We start from the raw sequence: 19687 nt of genomic DNA, 5'->3' as shown, positions 1-19687 counted from the left end.
AGGCAGAGCCTTATAGAGGTCTCTTTGGCTTTTTCCCTGTTAAAAACCAAAAAAACAAAAAAAAAAACTGTTCCTTTTTATCCCAGTGACCAGTCCTATACAGAAGCCCAGGTTTTCCATGACCTATGTTGAATAGGTTCCTACTTACAACCACTTGGCTTTCTCTGCCTGCTGGCTTGGAGCTGAGCACTGGAACAAAGATTCCCGTTTGAATTGAACAACCCTCCAAATCTATTTTCCTGATTTCTTGGGTAGCTCTAATATTTTTTTTTTCTTAGCCCATTTCACATTTGGACTAAAAAAGGTTCCTTGGCTACTAGGACATGGGAATCTACATAGGATTTTCCAAACTGGAAAAACCATTTTTTTTTTAAGGCCTGGCTTCATTATCAGTAGCAGAGTTCTCCTATAGGGTCATGTCCTTAGTAATTTGACACCAACTCTATCACCCCTATGGAGCTGCCCCATACTTTACTTGACTCTCTAGGCTCATGGTGGACCAAAACTCAACCCCTCGATAGGCCTAAGAATGCCTGGGCTGCGTGAGACACCCTGCAGGAACTGCAACACCACGGGAATTTGTTTTCCCAAATCCCCTTTGTCCAGTGTAGTCTTGGTTATCTGAATTTCAGGCCAATCCAACCTTTTGGAATGGACAAAAACTAAGAGACGGGAGGGGCTTTTGAGAGAAGGGGCAAGCCTGAGGGAGGTTCTTTTAGGTCAGGTATCAAAATACCTCTTGTATCTGGAGGTCATTTTCCAGAGACCTCACCTATATGGAACTTAAGAAAGAACTAAGAAAAAAATTTTTTGAACGCTGTTGAGCAGCCAGGCGAGATGTCACAATGTTCACGAATGAAGTCATGCACTTTCCAGCCAAGAGAGCCCCTCAGGCCTTTAACACAGACCTGGTTTCCTTTGCCTTGACCTATTTCTCGTATTCATCCAGCATGTTCGTAGTAGCAGATTAGAAGGAAGAAAGGTAGTGAGAGAGAAGTTCTTTGCTTCGTGTCTGCAGATCCCCAGGCATCTATAGTTAGATTCCAGGGAACCCATGACTTCAGATGGGGGGAAACCCCCCAAAACCCACATCTTTGCTTTTGCTAACTTTTGGTTCTCTTTGTAATCCTGCATATCTTTTGGTATGAATTTAAAAGCTTTCTTCTGAGCAGGGTTCCATAGACTTCACAAGATGGTCAGAGGGTTCTAGGATACTCATTCAAAGGGTGAAAACCCCTGGACCAGTCAGACAGGTGCACTTCATTGGTTTTGGAATGAAGTCAAGCACATACTTACTTCCAGAGGTACCTTCATCTTCCGGTTGCCTGACTTATCTCCTGCCAAGGTAGCATGGGATATGAGAGTGGGGAGGAAGAAAGGGACCCTGTGTAACCCACTGAGGAGCTAATCCAACTGACCGGAACCTTCTGCCTCCTGTTCAGAATTTATATCTGGAAGGCATAGGATTTACAGCTGGGAAGGGACCCAAGAGGTCCCGTCCACTTCCCCTCGTTTACAAATGAGAAAAGTGATTGAGGATCCTAAGTCAGGGCTTCTAACTCCTAACCCTGTTTTCTTGCCACCACACTATGGAAGTGCTACTGGAGCAAGGTGTCCTCATAGCAGGCAGGCAGTGACAACAGGGGCAGCTGGTCAGTGAGGGAGGAGATAACAAAAAGCAAACACTAGAATTTAGAAAGCATAGAAGCCTGGGGTCATCGGGGCAGACTGCACCACACTTCTCAGTAGGCCCCGAGGGTGTCATTGTATTACAGACCACTATGGCTCCTGATGAGTGGAGATTGTCTGAGTAATAGGAAGAATGCTATCCTAGGAGTGTGTGTCCTAGGCCTGGCTCCATCATTATCTCACTATGTGACCTTTGCATCTCTGGGCCTGTTTCCACATTTTGGGGGGTGGAAGGGGAGGGGAGAGAGATAAAAAAAGATTGAACTATATCAATCTCTAAAGTTTTTTTGACGCTAAGGTTTTCAAATATCTGCCCATCATGGGAGGTAGCACTAATGCATTGGGAAGTGTGCTGGATTTTAGTCAGAGGAGCTGGGTTCCAATCCTGACCTACCACTTGCTAATATGACCTCGGGCAAATTACCAAATCTCTCTGGCCTCAGTTTCCTCAACTGTAAAACAGGGCGGGGGAGGTTTAGTTTTGGTTGTTGTTGTTGTTTGGTTGTTTCGATTGTGTCTGACTCTTTGTGACCCCTTTTGGGATTTTCTTGACAAAGATACCAGAGGCAGGATTTGAACCCAGCTCTTTCTGGCTTTGAGGCCAGTTCTCTATCCACTACGCTTCTCAGAAATAAAGTAATGAGACTCATTTTCTGGCCAGTACTAGAAGCATGACACATACTGCTTTGTCTCTGGAATGTCCTACAACACACTCACGCCACCCCTCTTAATTCCAGCATCTTCCATCTGTTAATTACCTCCTGTTTATCCTACTTATAGCTTGCTCTGTATATATTTGTGTGCATGCTGTCTCTGCCATTAGATTCTAAGCTCCTTGAGGGCAGGGTCTATCTTTTGCCTCTTTTTTATATCCTCAGTGCTTACTTAGTACAGTGCCTGGCACATAGTAGATACTTAAAAAAAATGTGTATTGATTGATAGATCAAAGTAACACACACACACACACACACACACACACACACACACACACAAACATGCACATCCCCCTCCTTGGTCTGATTGCAGTCAACGACAAAGTACTGAGACTGGTTTTTCTGGCTCATAAACCAGTTCCAAAGGTACTTTACAAAGAGGGACCCAGACTTGGTTTTAGCAATGAGAACATTTCAGAATAAGTGTAGGGCCACACTGTGGGGCCAGTATCCTTTGGATGAAAAAGATATGGGTTAGATTAGATGGTTTCTGAAGGTCCCTTCCCATTCCAAAATTCCAAGTCCAAATCTTTTTGTTAAAAAAAATCAGTCTCCATACTTTTAGAGTCACTTCTCATTAGCGATTATTAGATCCTCCCATTCTCTGTTAGCCCAGATTGAGCCCTTGTGAGATTATACACACACAGGGCCTATTTGTTCTAGGCTTGGGAGGGCAGTGTGCGGTAGAGGACTGGATTTGGAACCAGGAGATCGAAGTTTGAATCTTGCTTCTTCTACTTACTGTGTGACATTGGGCAAAACACTTAACCTCTGGGCCTGACTTTAATGAGGTAGTTGGACTAGTTAATGATCTATACTCTAATGATCCTTTATGAGATATTTCTGTATTAGGAACTCTCCAGTTGAGCATGGCCCCAGCCAGGCCAACAGGCCAAATATAGCGGCAATGGGAGTTTCAAAGTTCATTAAGTTCCTCGTTAGTGTGAATCCAAGAACAAGTCTCTCTGGCCCTGGTTCAGCCCTGGCCCTCTTTGGCCGGGTTTGGAGCTGGTCTTGCTCCCGTGACCCCAGGTTGTGGGGCCTTCTCCCCTCCATCATGGCCTGCCCGTCAGCCCTCTCCTGAGGAAGGAAGGCCGGTGATGGGATGAGGGATGGGGGGATGGGAGTCTGCCGTAGCTGGGGTCTATTGTAACTCTCTTTGCTGATGTGTATTCAGGGCGAGCAAGGGCTGCCTGGTGTGCCCGGAGATATCGGATTCCAAGGAGATAAGGTAACTGCGTCCAATTTCCGCTCTTCCTCCCGCTCATGCCCAGCTCGGCTTCCTTCCCCTCGTAGATAATGTGCCTCGGACCTCCGAGCTGTTTTTGCCTTTCAGCCTCACAATTCCCCTTGGGCTCTGGGGACCAATGGCATTTCCCAGAGTGGAATTCTGAGCTCTGGCGCTGTAACTTCCTGTCTATAAATCACCCCTTCAGGAGGAAAAGGACAGTGCTGGGAGTTAGAAGCAGGGTGGGCGCTCCATAGGTAACAGCAGCCATGCTTTATATCCAAGGGCCATCGAAGCAGGTGATGCCATTTCACGTAAATATTCCTGGCACACCCATCAAGCATTTTAATAATAGATGGAGATAGGGAAGCTCAGGAAAGTGAGACGACTTTTTCAAGCTCAGCATCTCTCAGTCATTGGCCACCTCTTCCTCCTCCTTCACCACTACAGATTTCTCCCTAACACTTTCCTTGGTATATACTGAAGAATAGTGGTGTGTGTGTGTGTGTGTGTGTACGGTTTACATACTGCCTTAATCTCTGTTATTTGCTACCCATTTGACCTTGGACAAGTAGCTTTCTTTCTGGGCTCCTCATCTCTAAAATGACAGAGTTGGGTTCAAGGATCTCTAAAGACCCTTCCAGTTCTAAATCTACGGTCCTATGATGACTCAGTTCACTCACCACCATTCTGTGAAGGAGAGAGGGCAGGGTTTATCATCCCTGTCTAAAAAATGAAGAAATCCCATCTCAGAGAAGTAAAATGGCTTGCCCAGAGTGACACAGCTAGTAAGTGTCCAAGCTAATCCTATGACCGTGTTCTTTTCATCCTGTTTTCAGGGTACTGTGTTGCATGTGTAGGCTTTTTTGACCTTTTCCTAAATGAACCTCTTGCTGCCAGCTGTCCCAAGATCTCTGGGAACTTGATGATCAACTCTTTCTTGCTGGATTTAAGCCAGGAGTGAAATGACATCATTTTAGTGTCTTGGGAAAATGAGCTTGAAGGATTGCTCCAAGACAGTCTTTACCAGGGGTGGACTTCTAACCTCGATGTCTACCCAACATCCCATGCTATTCCTGCTTCTCTCTGGCTTCTCTAAAGGAGGATCACCTTGGCGCTTTCCCCCATTGCCAACCGAATGATGAGGGCGTTTATGTCCCCCTCTTGGGCTATCGTGTGAGAGAGCCAGTGGCCTGCATCCAGTGCCAGCTTTCTTTTTGAACTTTACTTATATAGACAGCTAGAGTTCAATAGAGGCATTTGAATGTTTAGGTGTGGGTTACTGCCCTAGAGGATACCCAAAGCAGGCAGAGTGGTTGGCTTCTCTAAACCTCAACTCTACCAGACTTCCAGCTCCGTGAGAGAAGAAACTGTCCTATCTAAATTTTGCTTTTCACCGAGCACCAAGACGTGCTGTGAGACGCAGCAGGTGTTAAATTAAATTGAATACGTAACCCCTCTGTGCCTCAGTTTCTTCATTCATCAAATAATTATACTCATGCTATCCACCTCATGGGGTTGCTGTGAGGATCAGTCAAACATTAAGGATTTATTAAGAGCCCGGCATTGTGTGAAATGTTGAGGATACAAGATTCTTTCTAATGATGTTTGTAAAGCCCTCTGCAACCCCAAATATAAACTATAACTGTTATTTCCTGAATGGGTGCACCTGCTATTGACTCACTGAGGCCAAAAGATGTTTTCCTTGAAATTCTCTTGTTTCTCCTAATGTCAGACTTGGTCTGTGCTTTGCAGGGGAGCCAGGGAATGTCAGGGTCACCAGGTGCTCGAGGAAAGCCAGGCCCCCCAGTAAGTAAGCCTTCTTCATTTGTTTCCAAATCTCTTACCCCTTAACATCCCCCCCACCAGCTTGGGGGATGGTGGCTCCTGGGGAGACTGTGTGTCTGGCACTCACCTCTTCCTTGCCTGTCTTCTCTGCCCCGTAGGGCAAATCTGGTGACAAAGGACCAGTTGGGTTTCCTGGGCCTCCAGGCCCTGAGGTATGTGGCTGCTTGGTTTATTTGTGCCCTGGAACTATGATGGCAAGATATTGCTTTTCCCCTTCTGACTCCTTTTCTTCCTTGGATTCCTGACCTTTGACAGTTGCTAGGAAGTCCCCCCCCCCCCCCGCCCCAAAGTTCCCTAGAGCATTGTTTGGCAGATGTGCTGTTGGAAGTTGGGGAAGGGAGGGGTTGACATTTTAATTTGGAGAGAACTAGCCAAGGGACCTAGTCTTTACATCAGATCAAGGCTACACTTACAGCTCACTCACAGAGTGCTTGGGCTCAGAGATGTCAGTTATATAGGTATGGGTTCTAGCTTGAGACTAGACTTGGAGACTTCCAACTCCCCTCTCTTTGAACATCTCCTGAGCCCTGGAATCATATGCACAGTATAATCTAGATAGATGTGTTGATGCAGCTGATACAATTCGACAGCCCTATCCAATGGTATGTATTTTCTCCCTCTTTTTAATAATGTTATATCATGCCCCTAAGACCTTAGTAGGGTGGGGGTATGGGGATCTATGGAAAGTAAAAGGAGGAATTTGAGGGGAAAATGGATCTGGTCTTCTCAGGGTCCTCAGAACCAAGGATCTTTCAGTAGAGGGAGCCCCAGGCCTGACTGGTCCCAGTCAGATCCCAGCTGAAACTGGGCTGGCCTGGGGAATCCACTGAGCCCAACAGCAGCCTGACCTGCTGTACTTGGCTCTCAGTGAGACGTCTGTCTGTCCAAGACAAAAGGTCTTTGGCTGTAGTTGGCTTCCTGAATCATTCCAAGGATTCTCCTTTCCATGCCTCTGGAGAACCCTGTGGACAAGGGAATGTTTCCTGTGGTGCTAGGATAGCTCTATATCTTCCAGTCTCACCTTTATGGCCCCAGGAGATGCCTGATTAAGAAAGGGTTTTGGAGGTCCATGGAGAGAGATGTAGCCTTTTGTCGTGTGGTGCTGATCCAGGCTTAGCAGTGTCCCTGCTCCCTGCCCTGCCTTGCCCCTCTCTGGGCTTAGCAAGCAGCTCCTACCTGTTCCCATAATCCATCTGGCATCCAAACAGGGCCCACTAGCTGGGACATTTAATTCATGGCATTGCTGACTTTGGCCTTGGGACAGGACTATCTTTAGAATTCCAAATTCAACGGCCCTATCTCCTTTCATTGGTCCCCAAGGAGAAGGCTCTCTGAGTACCGGAGCACTTCTCTCCAAGGCTGGCTGACAAGCCTTAGCCTTTCATCAGCGTCCTGGCATTTGGCTGTGACTGGGACTCCCTCCTGCATCCCTCCTAGTTTCCATGGGCTGGTAGGGCGTAGTTTTGAGTTGTTCTTGACCAGTAGGGTGGAGTGAGGATTCAGCTCAGCTGCAGACAGAAGCTGACGAGGGTGTCATCACTTCAGTTTTCCCCTCCCTTTTCCTGCGGAGAGGGGAATTCTTTGATTCGTTAGTAAGAGCACATGTATTTGAGCACCAGCCACTGATTAGCAGTGTAACAGCCAAAGCCTCATTCAAGGAGATCAAGGGCATCTCCAAATGCCCCACCCCCTCCGCAGTACACAAACTTCAAAATAGCCTTGAAGAGGGGGGGTGTGTCCTGGCTCAGGTTAACCCACAGTCTAATGTTGTTCTGTGCTATGTTCGAGGATTATGGTGGGCATTACCTCCCCCGTAGATCCTGATTGTTGTGCTTCATGTTGGCCATGCATGCGTGATTCTGCCTTTCTTCTTCCATGTAGGGATTCCCAGGGGACATAGGACCACCGGGCCAGAATGGTCCAGAAGGTGCAAAGGTAAGTTGGTAGCCAGTAACAGCTTTGTGCTTAGATGGAAACAGTTGAGGGAGATGGGTAGGGAAACTGCGAGGAGGGGGCATGAGGAAATGGGGGAAAAATGGCTAGAGATTGTTCTGGCTCAATCCTGGGTTTGGGATGTTTGCATTGAGGGCCCTCCAAGAGTTTTCTCCACGGCGGAATTGATGTTGGACGCTGTCCCATGGTAGCATGTGCTAGAAGGCCAGAGGCATCGTCTATGTCAATGGTCCCTTGGAGCGCAGCCTCCAGTCTTCTGAGACCCCTTTCTTTTCTCTTCTCTCCAGGGCAAGCCAGGAGCCCGAGGCTTACCAGGACCAAGAGGAGAGCTTGGGCAGGAGGTGAGACAGCCTGGCTCCGTCTGCTGCCCTCCCTGGAGTCACCTCCTTGGCATGTTTCCCTGTCTCTGAACTTGAGCTCTTGGCCGTGCTTGGCTGTGGGCATATAGAGGTTGGAATCCTTCCCTCACTGTGCCTGGAAGCCACTGGGGAAGAGGCCCAATAGACTGGGGTTCAGTATTCATATTGGAGACACATGGATAATAGTGGGTTGGGGATGGGATGACTCTAAGCAGGGACTTGGGGGAACACTACTGTCTCAGGATATCTTGAGGTCCCCATCCCTGGAGATCTTCAACAGGCTGGATAACCATTTTTCAAGAATGTCATAAAAGGCTTATGAGGTCCATTCTAGGTCTAAGAGTTCATGGATCCCAGTATTTTCTTCAATCTTTTCCCCCTACCCCTACTAGGGAAACTTCTTACTATTTTTTTTTCCTGAGAATCTCTTCTCTTTCCACTCCTAATGTGATTTGTTTTAGTAAGAAAATTATTGTAGTAATGAGAAAGAATAGAGAAGAGAAATCAAGACATAGCTTTCAGGCAAATGAAGAAACTGTTGGTTTGAGGGCTATTGGGGGATAGTCTACTATGGTCTGTGAATATTAAGCAGATGTTTCAGAGACTAAAAGGACCAGAGGATTTGGAAGTGAAAAGGACCCTAGGATCATTTTGACAGGAAACAGCATTGTGCAGTGGAAAAAGCCCTTGATTTGGAATCAGAAGGTTTGGGTTCAAGTCTTGGCTCTGATATTTACTACCTGTGTATCCTTAGGTAAATCACTTAACTTTTTGAGGCCTCAGTTTCCTTATTTGTAAAATGAAAGAGTTGGATTAAATGACTTCTAAAGTGTCTTCTGGCTCTAAATCTAAGATCCTAGGATTGAGTCCAGTCTTCTCTGGGAAACTGAGGTCCAGAAGGGAATAGCACAGGCAAGATTCAAACTCAAATCTTCCTATTCAAATCTGGCATTCTTTCCATGTATATGCCTTTGTCTTCTCATTCTTCAGAATCTTTCCTAACCTTGTATGTGGGCCCAGGGTGAATCACTGTGTTAAGCAGTCAGGAAGAATCTTGTCTTCCTACAACCGCACGAAGACAATCTGCTGCTACAGATCGCCTTTCCCTGGCCTGGTTCAGAGCCATTTCTGGGAGAATTGCTTTGCCATTTTGCGGTGTGGTTTTCCTGGAAGCCTGTGTGCAAGGAACAGCATGGAATAGGTGACCCAGAGCTGGTGGGACCTCTTTGTGTGAGGAGAGGATTGGAGATAAGTGAGAGCTAAGATGTCAGAGGATCTCTGAGACCCCCTCATTTTGCGTATAAGGAAACTGAAGTCTAGAATGATTAAGATCATAGATTTAGAGCTAGAAGGGACATTAGGAGTTACTTGGTCTTTTCATTTTATATTTGTGGAAACTAGCCTGATAAAATGACCTGCCCAGGGTCACCCAGGCAGTAGGTGGCAGGATTCAAACCCAGTTCCTTTCACTCCAAATGGCACTTTGCACGGCACCAGGCCAGGGTTTTCTCAGGACTGTGTAGGAAGTAGGGAGTAGAGCCAAGGGTAAGTCCTCTGACTTCAAATTCATTCCTCTTCCAAAGTATTCACAGGGAAGTTTGTACATTCCAGAACCCTTTTAAAATCTAAGGAAACCCTCAATGCAGCAGTTTCATCACTGAAGATTTCTTCTCTGGTCTTGACATTTTATAGTGGTATTGGTGGATGAGCTGTTTAAAATACTGTCTTGTAAATAGAGATCTGGGGGTCATTTTCCAGCCTATCCTTTCTCCTTCAAATGTTGGTGATGCTCTCAAACACAGTCACCCTTTTGCGGGCAGGGATTTTGCTTTGTGCATCTTTATATCTTCTGCAACTTTTAGCTTAGTGGGCTGTACTTTTTTTTGTTTTTGTTGTTCAGTCACGTCCAACTCTCCGTGACCCCATTTGGGCTTTGCTAGACAAAGATACTACAGTGGTTTGACATTTCTTTCTCCAGCTCATTTTACAGATGAGGAAACTGAGGCAAACAGGGTTAAGTGATTTGTCCAGGGTCACACAGCTAGGAAGTGCCTAAGGGAAGATTTGAACTCAGGAAGATTAGTCTTCCTGACTCCAGGCCCAGCACCCTATCCACTGTGTGACCTAGCTGCCCTGTACTTATTTAGTGTTATGCCATTCACTTTGAAACTACCTACCCGGTATTATTACCTAGTAAGCAGTATACGTTTTGACACGTTTTCCCCTTTCCCATTGGTAAGGATTATTGTATTGAGTTATCCACACTTTCAACCATAGACAACATTTGTAGATGACCAGCCAGGGTTAGGGATGTGTGACATAACCAGGTCGACCACACAAGCTTCAAAGCCATGGATTTGGCCTGTGGAACTTGACTCTAACACACTGACTCTGCAAAGGCACTTATCAGAAACATTCACCTAGATGTTTCTAGTGACAGTTTGCTCTTCCTTCCAGTCCATCGAGGTCTACAGTTCTTCCTCTAGATTGAGGTTGGTCCTAGGCTTACTCAAAGACACTTTCATCTACAATGGAAATCTACAACATGGAAGCCAGGGGGGTGGTGGTGGCATCAGATGGTGTGAGTCCTTTCTCCCGAGGCTAATGGTGTCAAGGCTATACCCTCCTGAGACAAAATGTCCTGGGTTCATTATTTTTCTAGGGCCATGAGCCATTTTAGGGCTATTTTAAAGGGTTACTCTTTATTCAGATCTCAGCTAATTGTCTTCAGGATGAAGCTGCACAATAGCTAGAACCGATTGCCCCTCAGTAGCTTAACCCATAAATTGATTGATGCCACCCTTCCCTTTAGAGATGCTCCAAGTACTTTGCAGGTCTGTTCTCATTGGACTTCTCAGTAACCATGGGGAAGGAAAGAGGGCAACTCGCCTCAGGAAGTTTGTGTCATTGTGTTGGCATGAAGCTAGTAGAGCTCCCTGACTTTGTGCTCTCCATCTCTTTTTCCTCTTCTCTCCCTTGGTCTTTAGGGAGATGAAGGACCGATGGGGCCACCAGGATCCCCTGGGTTAGAGGTAAGTGTCCTAGTCATTGTGCCACATGGGATTTTGGTAGATCCAAGTTAGGCATGGTGGAAAGGGGAAGGCAGATACCCTGGGAATAAGCTTGGCCAGTGTTTTAAGAGCACAAGAAAAAGCTAGAAAAACTGTCACTGATGTCAGGATGCCAAGTTCACCAACCTTTACCTTGGCCTGGCCAATAATCCCTTGAGATCTTGGGCCTGAAGGCCTGGAGAAGACCTTGACTAGTCATACAATCTAGTTCTCTGCATCAGACAAGTAATTGCACAAACCAACTAATATATAAAATAGCCTTTTATTATTATTCCAGCCCCTTTTTAATCCTGCCTCCAACACATACTGGCTTTGTGACCCTGGGCAAGTTAATGAGTTTCTCTGTGTTCCTGGCAACTTAGGAGTTCTCTATATCAATTAATTCAGAGGTCCAACCCCTCTCCCTAACCTGTTTTAATTTTTACAAAGCTTTATTCGATCCATTCCCCTTATCTTCATTCTCCCAACAATCTGTGGGCTGGAGATGGCAGGCAGGTATTATGATCCCCATCCAACAGATGAGGAAACTGAGGCCCACAGAGGTGCAGTGGCTTAACCCAACAAGGCTTGACTAAGTTGAATAGTCAAACTGGGAGTAAAATCTAGGACTTATCAGCACCTGTCCAAGGTCCTTTCCGCCATATTACTGTGCCTCTACAAGACCAACAAAAGGCTATTTTGAATCGCTTCTCTTCATGACCTTGTAGCCCTGTGTTAACTGCCCATGTTAAGGGGCTGTTCTGACTAATATGGAAATATGTTTTGCATGACTTCATTGTATAATGGGTGTCACATTGCTTACCTTCTCAATGGATAGGGGAAGGGCTCAAGGGATGGACAGAATTTGCAACTCAAAATTTATAAAAATAATTTTAAAAGTTCCTGTTCTCAATAGATAGATTTAAAAAATGATGGGTCTGCTCCCCAACCCTTATCACTCTTCATGTGCCTGGGCCATTCTCAGGTACCCCCTGGTAACCAGGGGGCTTCAATCATGCCTCTTTCCTTGACTTTATCCTCCTCCCAACTCACCTTTTTTTTTCAGGGTCAACTTGGCAGAAAAGGATTTCCAGGAAGACCTGGCCCTGATGGCTCCAAGGTAACAAGGATTTTAGAATGACTGTCTGACCAAGACTAGAGATGCTGGGGGATGGTTACTTGGAGAATAGGGACCTGATGGTGGAGATAGGCTGGGGGCTGGAGAAATCAAATGGCACACAGCTACTGTAAAACCAAGCGCTAGCCTGCATGCCCATGGGTAAATATACATAATATTAACAAATGACAGTGATGATGCTGACAACTCAGGCGGATGTCTTTTTACTCTTTGGCCACAAAGCACTTTTACATCCTTCATTTCACTCAATCCTCACATCATCCCTGCAATGTAGGTAAGATAGGGATTATTATTCCCATTTTAAAGTTGAAGAAACTGAGACCCAGAGATGCTAACAGGTTTTCCCACAGTCAAGTAGCTACTAGGAAGTGGCAGAGCCAGGTCTGGCATTTCTCACTATCCTCAATGTTAAGCACCAGGTCTCATGAGTAATTTGCTGTTCCTGTCCTCTGCTTTCTGCTCCCTTTCAAGTCAATGGGATGCTGCGATGGGGACACACTTGTACCCTGAACTCTGTGACAAAGGATTTGTTGGAGGGAGGTGGAGGGGTATGCAAATGATGCATTTTGTGTGGAATACTAAGAATGGGTTGTAAATGCCATTGGCCCAGTCAAATTTTAAACCTAAGGGATCGGGAAAACTCCTTGCCAGGCACAACCTGTGGTCAGCAGCCCCACAGAGGCCTGGACCCTTCTTCTTTATGCTTCTTGGCTCGGTTTCTGTGGCAGAAGGAATGACGAGCCTTTAGCATATTACATGTTGTTTTACAAACCCATGTGGCTTCCCCTCTCTGTTTGCCTCTTTCCATGTCACTGGTCTTGTGGATATGATGGAGGTGGGGGGAGGACAGGGAGGCTGAGGTTTCTTATTTTCCCTCCATGTTCTCTGAACCTTAAAGTAACAGCCACCCCATTTCCAGGCTGTGGGACCCAGTTAGGTAAGACCAAGAAGGGATGAAAAATCCAGACGTGATAGATTCATGATGGCTTTAATTAATGTCATTTATGGGAGTTTGAGAAATCAATAGAATGTCGTAGCTGGAAAGGACCTTAAACATCATTCGGTCCAAGACCTTTATTTTACATAGGCAAACATAGGGTCCAAACAGGGGAATTAAGTTGCCTGGAGTCATATGGTAAGTGTTAAAGCCAGACCTAAAATCTGAGTTTCCTAATTCCCAAAGCCCTGTTTTCTTCACAAGATGTCCATGAAGGTTGAGTCATAGAAGATAGCTGTGGCCTCCCACTAGGGGTTGATGTTCATATTCCTGGAATAGGTGGTTACTGGAGCTGACCCAAGGGGCATTTCTGATGTCCTTGTGGAATGTTTGTGCCCGGGGCTCTGGAGTCAGTCAGACCATGCTGTGAATTAGTGTATCTTGTGCATGGGACTGTATGCATAAGACATAGTCATCATGGATGTAGGCCAAGTAGAAGGAGGCATTGAGACCCATTACAATGTGGGAGCTGGTAGAATGGAAAGGATGCTGAATTTAGTGTCAGAAGACCTAGTACTGAGACCTGTTAATTAGCCATTCTGGATCTTCATATTTTACAGATGAAGGGGTTAGGCTGGACCACTTCTAAGGTCCATGTCAGCACTAAATTTAAAATTCAGTGATCTATGGCTTAGAGGCTGTCCCTTAATTCTTTCCCTCCCTTCTTGGAAATGGCAATCAGCTGCTGGGAAGGGGATGAGCATTTAAATAACACCTACTATATGCCAGGTATTCTGCTAAGAGCTTTACAAATATCACCTCACTTAATCCTCCCAACAACCCTGTTGGTAGATGCTGTTATCATCCCCAATTTACAGTTGAGAAAACTGAGGGAAATGGGGGTTAAACAACTTGTCCAAGGTCATGCAGCTAGTTAAGTGTCTGAGGCCTGATTTGAACTCAGATCTCTCTGATTCCAGGCCCAGCACTCTATCCATTGAGCCACCTCACTGGCTCTAGACTCAATCAACTCTTAGTTTTCTTATCTCTGGTCTATTCTGTTCCTTGTTCTTCCATACATTTTCTTCTACAGTCTAACATTTCTTTCTGTGATGACCTGTGGCCAAGCTAACTTTGGCTAAAATGGCAAAGTATTGGGAGGTGGAGCCATTTACAGCATAAAGCCCCTTGGATGAGCCAGCTTATTGCACGTCTCTGGAGTGATTGGCTGAAAAGTTCTCCTGAGCCCTGCATCTGAGTTTTCCACGGAGAAATCAGAAATGGACATGAGCTTGGGGACTGCAGTCCAGCTATTGACACCAATGGTTGGCCTTCCTTCTCCAATCCCCTGGTGACTTTCCTCCCGGTCTCATTTCAGGGTGAACCAGGAGACTCAGGTCGGCCTGGAAGAATGGGTGAGCAGGTATGTCATTGACTTTCTTTCTAATTTCACTCCCTTAAACTAGTGTGGGGGTGGGGAACTTGTGGCCTTGAGGCCACACATGGCCTGCTAGATCCTTAAGTGGGGCCTTTGGACTGAATCCAAATTTTACAGAATAAATCCACCCCTGAACAAGCTAGGTCTCAGGTACTCAGGACCTGATTATCCATTTAACATCTGGATCCCCCAGTTGCTTCCCTTCTCTTCCTCCTCTTTTGTTACATTTTTGGTCTTTTCACTGCTGGTTTTAATCTCCCTTTGGGAATGGTCCCCTAGCTTAGGATGCCAATGCTATTGTTGATGGTAATAATGATAATACCTTCCATGAGTATAGAATTTTTACAGCTAATAGAGCACTTCATCTACATCCCCCACCTTATGCTACAATAGCTCATCAAATAGAGGGGTATTATTCCTAGTTTACAGATGAAGAAACTGAGTCCCATATAAGTGAAGTAATTTGTCCACTGTTATACCACTAGTAAATGGAAAAGCTGGCAATAAACTTCACTCCTGATTCTAGTAGGTGGTGAATAATAGGGGCTATGAATAAGGATTAGACCTTTGATTTTGTTGGTGTGCAGACCTACCAGGTGAGGAAATGCCCTCTACCAATGCAAGTTGGCACCTTCTCTATAACTTATAGACTTAGAGAGCTGTCCAGAGGCACAGAGTTTAAGTAACTTGCCCAGGGCCCTACAGCCAGGATGTGTTCAACTTAGAACTTGAACCCAAGGTCTTCCTGATTCAAGGCCAGATCCATATCAAATATGCCATACTGCCTTGAAAAATACCCTGTGTTTATATACTGTCAGTAAGCATTTATTAAGTGCCTACTATGTGCCAGGAACTGCTAAGTGCTGGAGCTTTCACATGCATTATCTCATGTGATTCTCTCAACAATCGCATGAACAAGTGGATGATTATTTGCATTTTTATAGATGAGGAAATGGGTTGGAAGGGGTGGAATTACTTTTTTTGTGGCCACAGGTCTAGGAAGTGGCAGAGACCAGACCTAAGCGCAGGTCTTCAGACTCCAAGGGTATCACTCCTCCGGTTCATTTCAATTCCATTTACTATTCAGTGCTGTTAAGCGCCGGGTCCTGTACTAAGCATGGGGATACAAAGACAAAAATGAAACAGGCCCTGACCTCAGGGAGGGTACATTCTGCTAAGAAAACATATATACAAGTAAGTAGAGGATAAGGAAAGTCATGGAGGCAGAGAGCACTGATGATTGGGGCCCAGGGAGGCCCTGAGATGAGGGAGGGCTTTGGGAAGGAGGACACTACTGAGCTGAGCCTTGAAGCCTCCTTCAAGGATGGAGAAGGACAGAGATGAGAAGAGAGAGCATTTCAGGCCTGCAAGATGGCTTGTGTGAATGTATGGAGGCAAGGAATGGCAAGGCAAGCTTGGAAAACACCTAGTGGTCCAGTCTGGTCACCTGGTACTATGACTTTGTTAGATACTCTAGCAAAGGCCTAGGTAGAAGAGGAAGGCACCACTGGCCATGAGGAGGATCTGTGATGATTCATTTATCTAGACTATGCTTGCCCCTATGCCAGGGATATCAGAAACCTGACCCTGGGGATATTTGTGACTGGATCCAGACTGTGTGATCTCATTCACTCCCAACTAGGCTCGCTGGCCCCTGAAGAGTAAAATCTCTGAGTTAAAGAGATGAAACCCTCCCAATATTTAGGCAAGATGTTAACTTTGGATGAAGCCAGAAGAGAGAAAAGCTACATATTTGTTTCCCAGTACTCACATATTTATTGTCCACATTCCTTGACCCAAAACCTCCTTGGAGAGGCCTGCAGTAGGAAAAAGGAGTCTCTAGAGGTTGACATCCAGAGGCCCTGGAGAAATTATCCATGAATGGAAAAGCCTGGACTTGGAGGGGAGGAGGGAGGCCTACAATGTAGCACCTAACCAGTTTACCTCAGTTCGGGGGTGGGTTGGAGGGCTGGGAGTGGGGACAAAGAACAGTTGGGAACTTTGAAATAATTCCAGTGTTATTTCATCATGTTCTGAAGGAAAATTGGGAATTTAGAAGGTCTGTAGGTACCTTGGTTTTTTCCCTATTGGAATAAATTTTACAAAGAAATCAGTGAATTTATTTTAATGTCATAGTAGTGATAGTCACGTAGGAAACAAATATATAATGACAACAATACTAGTAATAACTAGTATTTACATAGCACATAGCATATATGCATATATACTATATATAAAGTCTTATTTGATCCTCACAACATCCCTGTGAAGTAAGTGCTGTTATCACCATTTTACTGAGGGTGGGAGAAGTTATGACTTGTCCAGGGTCATACAACTAAGTGCCTGGGACTGGATTTGAACTCAGATTTTCCTGTCTCTAAGTCTAACCCTCTGTCCCCTACGTCACCTATTTGCCTAGTATTGTTAGTCATGTCCAACTCTTCATGCCCCCGTGGACCATAGCACACCAGGATCCTCTATTCTCCACTGTCTCTCCAAGTCTGGTCAAGTTCACGTTCATTGTTCCCATGATACTCTCTCTCCATCTCATCCTCTGCTGCCCCCTTTTCCTTTTGCCTTTAATCTTTCCCACCATTAGGGTCCTTTCCAATAAGTCATGTCTTCTCATTGTGTGGCCAAAGTATTTAAGCTTCAGCTGCACTGTTTGACCTTCCAGTGAACAGCCTGAATTAATATCTTTGAATATCGACTGATTTGATCTCCTTGTTGTCCAAGAGCCTCTCAGAAGTCTTCTCCAGTGCCACAGTTTGAAAGCATTGATTCTGTGGCCCTCAGCTTTCCTCATGGTCCAACTCTCACAGCCATAAATAGCCATTGGAAAGACCATAGCTTTGACTATATGGACCTTTGTCAGTAAGGTGATGTCTCTGCTTTTTAGTTATTGTCCAGATTTCCCATAGTTTTTTTCTCCAAGGAACAAGCCCAAGCAACTTTTATTTCATGGTTATAGTCACCATCTGCAGTGATCTTTGAGTCCAAGAATATAAAATTTGACACTGCTTCCATTTCTTCTCCCTCTGTTTGCTAGGAAGTGATGGGACCAGTTGCCAAGATCTTCATTTATTTTATGTTAAGCTTCAAGCCACCTTTTACACTCATCTCTTTCACCCTCATCAAGAGGCTTCTTAATTTCTCTTCACTTTCTGCCATCAGAATTTGCCTAGTAAATATTTGATTAATTAAAGAACAAACATCATGAAACTAAAGGTGTCCTTAACTCTCCCTACTAGTAGGTAGAGGAAATTTGGAGAGGACACAGGGTCCAATTGGATGGAAAATCCCCAGCAGCCTGAGATGGAGATGACAGTTTCTTTGAGTAGATTTTAACCACAGCTTGGGTTGAACCAAGGAATAGCCATGGCTAGGAGAGCACCAGGGTCACATAGCCAGTATTTGCCCAATTTAGAACTTGAACCCAGATCTTCCTGGTTTGGAAGCCAGCTCCCTGTCAACATTGCCTTGAAAACTATCTTATATTAATATAATGTCAGTCAATGAGGATTTAATGAATACCTACTATGTGCCCTGTGACCCTGTGTTAAGTTTTGGTGCTTTCACATACATTATCTCATTTGAGATATCCCAGCGTTCTCTCTGCCGGAAGATTCTGCCTTGTATCTACTTCAGAACAGAACTCAGGCAATTGAGGGGGAATTCATCCGGTGGAAGGAGGAAAGCAGACTTACTCTCTGTAGCCTCAACAGACAGGACTAGGACCCGTGTGTGGAAGGTTCCCAGAAGCAAATTTCGGCTCAGTAGATAAGGAAGAACCTTTTGATGATCAAAACTGTCCAGTCATAGACTGGGGCTGCCTTAGGGAAATTGTGAGCTCCTTTTAGGGGTAGTGCTCTAGCAAAGGCTGGATGCTATTAATCAGAACAGACCTGTGCTGAGTTGGTGGGCCCACTGGTCTCATGTGATTTTTCTACAGTCTGTCCCCTCTTCCTACTCTCAGACCCTCAATGTTTCAGTGCTATGGATGGTTCCATAGAACTAATAAATAGGGTGTCTGACTCCCCCAGGGTAATTGGGAGCTACTGGGTTCCTCTTGATTACCCAGGAGCTCCTTGAAGGCAGGGACTATCTTTGGCCTTCTTCTGTATCTCCAGTGCCTAGCACAGTGTGTGGCACATAGTAGGTACTTAATAAGTGCTTTTTGATTGATTGATAACTGAGGACGCTTAAAGTGGGTGCAGGATTACAAACAAGAGGACAGTTCTTCATTGTCCTGCCCTTTCTTCCCCTCCCCCATCATCTGTTGTTGTCCCGTATGATCATAAATGTAGAACTCAACAGGACCTTGAAGATCATCCAGACCAAAGGCGCTTAACCTTTTTTGGTGTTATAGGCGCCCCCTTGACAATCTGGTAAAGCCTATGAAGCCCTTCACAGAATAACACTTTTAAATGCACAAAATAAAATACATAGAACTACAAAGTAAAACAAATACACTGAAATACAGTGATCAAAATTCATACTTTTTTAAAGTTCACAGATTCCATGTTAATAACCCATGAGATCCATCCCTTTATTCCACAAATGAGAAAGTTGAGATCCTATTGCTTCTAGGATCAAAAACAAATTCCTCTGTTTGCCATTTAAAGCTCTTTGCAGTAGTCCCCTTCCTGTGTTTCCAATCTTCTTACACATTACTACCCTCCACACACTCTATGATCCAGCTTTCTTGCTGTTCTCCCAATAGGATACTCAATGCCTTTGTAGAGGCTCTCTCTCTTGCCTGCAATGCTGGATTCTGGTCTCCACTAATGAGAATTCCGTTCTCCCTTCATGACTCAGCCCAAACCCAACCTTGTGTAGGAGGCCTCTCACCTCTCATTCTGGGCTGCTGGTACTATCCCATCTAAGGCTACCTTTCATCTACTCTGATTTGCAGCTCAGTCCTCTTAAATGTGTTGTCTCCCCATTAGAATGTGAGAGCAGAGACTGTCTCCTTAGTGCTTAGTGCATGGTTCTTCGCATGTGAAAAAATGCCTAAGAAATACTTTTTCATTTATTTGTTCATTTGTACTCTGTGTGTATCTTGTATTAATTATTTATATACTTGCTACTTCCCTCATTAGAGTGTAAGGTCCTTGAGGGCAGGGACTATTTTTGCTTTTTTTCCTTTGCCTCCCCAGTGCATAGTAGCCAGTGCATAATAGGTATTCGATAAATACTTGCTGATTGATTGGCCAAGGTCAGACAGTAAGTGCCAGAGCTAGACCTGAATCCTGGTTGTCCAACACCAAATTTATCAGGCCTTTCAAAGTGAAACCCTAACTTCTCATCAGTAGTCCTTTTGGGTGAGACAAT

At 45.1% G+C, this 19687-nt stretch overlaps 1 protein-coding gene across 1 annotated transcript in view; it reads left to right on the top strand.

The window, feature by feature from the left end:
• Positions 1–19687, top strand: part of COL27A1 (collagen type XXVII alpha 1 chain) — a 234115-nt gene that overhangs the window by 115942 nt on the left and 98486 nt on the right. Inside the window, exons 17-24 of the mRNA XM_036749857.1 lie at positions 3580–3633; positions 5386–5439; positions 5577–5630; positions 7360–7413; positions 7719–7772; positions 10778–10822; positions 11907–11960; positions 14294–14338. Coding sequence (XP_036605752.1) covers positions 3580–3633; positions 5386–5439; positions 5577–5630; positions 7360–7413; positions 7719–7772; positions 10778–10822; positions 11907–11960; positions 14294–14338 — 414 coding nt within the window. The remainder of the gene's footprint in view (positions 1–3579; positions 3634–5385; positions 5440–5576; positions 5631–7359; positions 7414–7718; positions 7773–10777; positions 10823–11906; positions 11961–14293; positions 14339–19687) is intronic.

Source organism: Trichosurus vulpecula, chromosome 3 (assembly GCF_011100635.1).
Source record: "Trichosurus vulpecula isolate mTriVul1 chromosome 3, mTriVul1.pri, whole genome shotgun sequence".
Taxonomy (NCBI): Eukaryota; Metazoa; Chordata; class Mammalia; order Diprotodontia; family Phalangeridae; genus Trichosurus; species Trichosurus vulpecula.
This window is presented reverse-complemented; position numbering and strand designations above follow the sequence as displayed.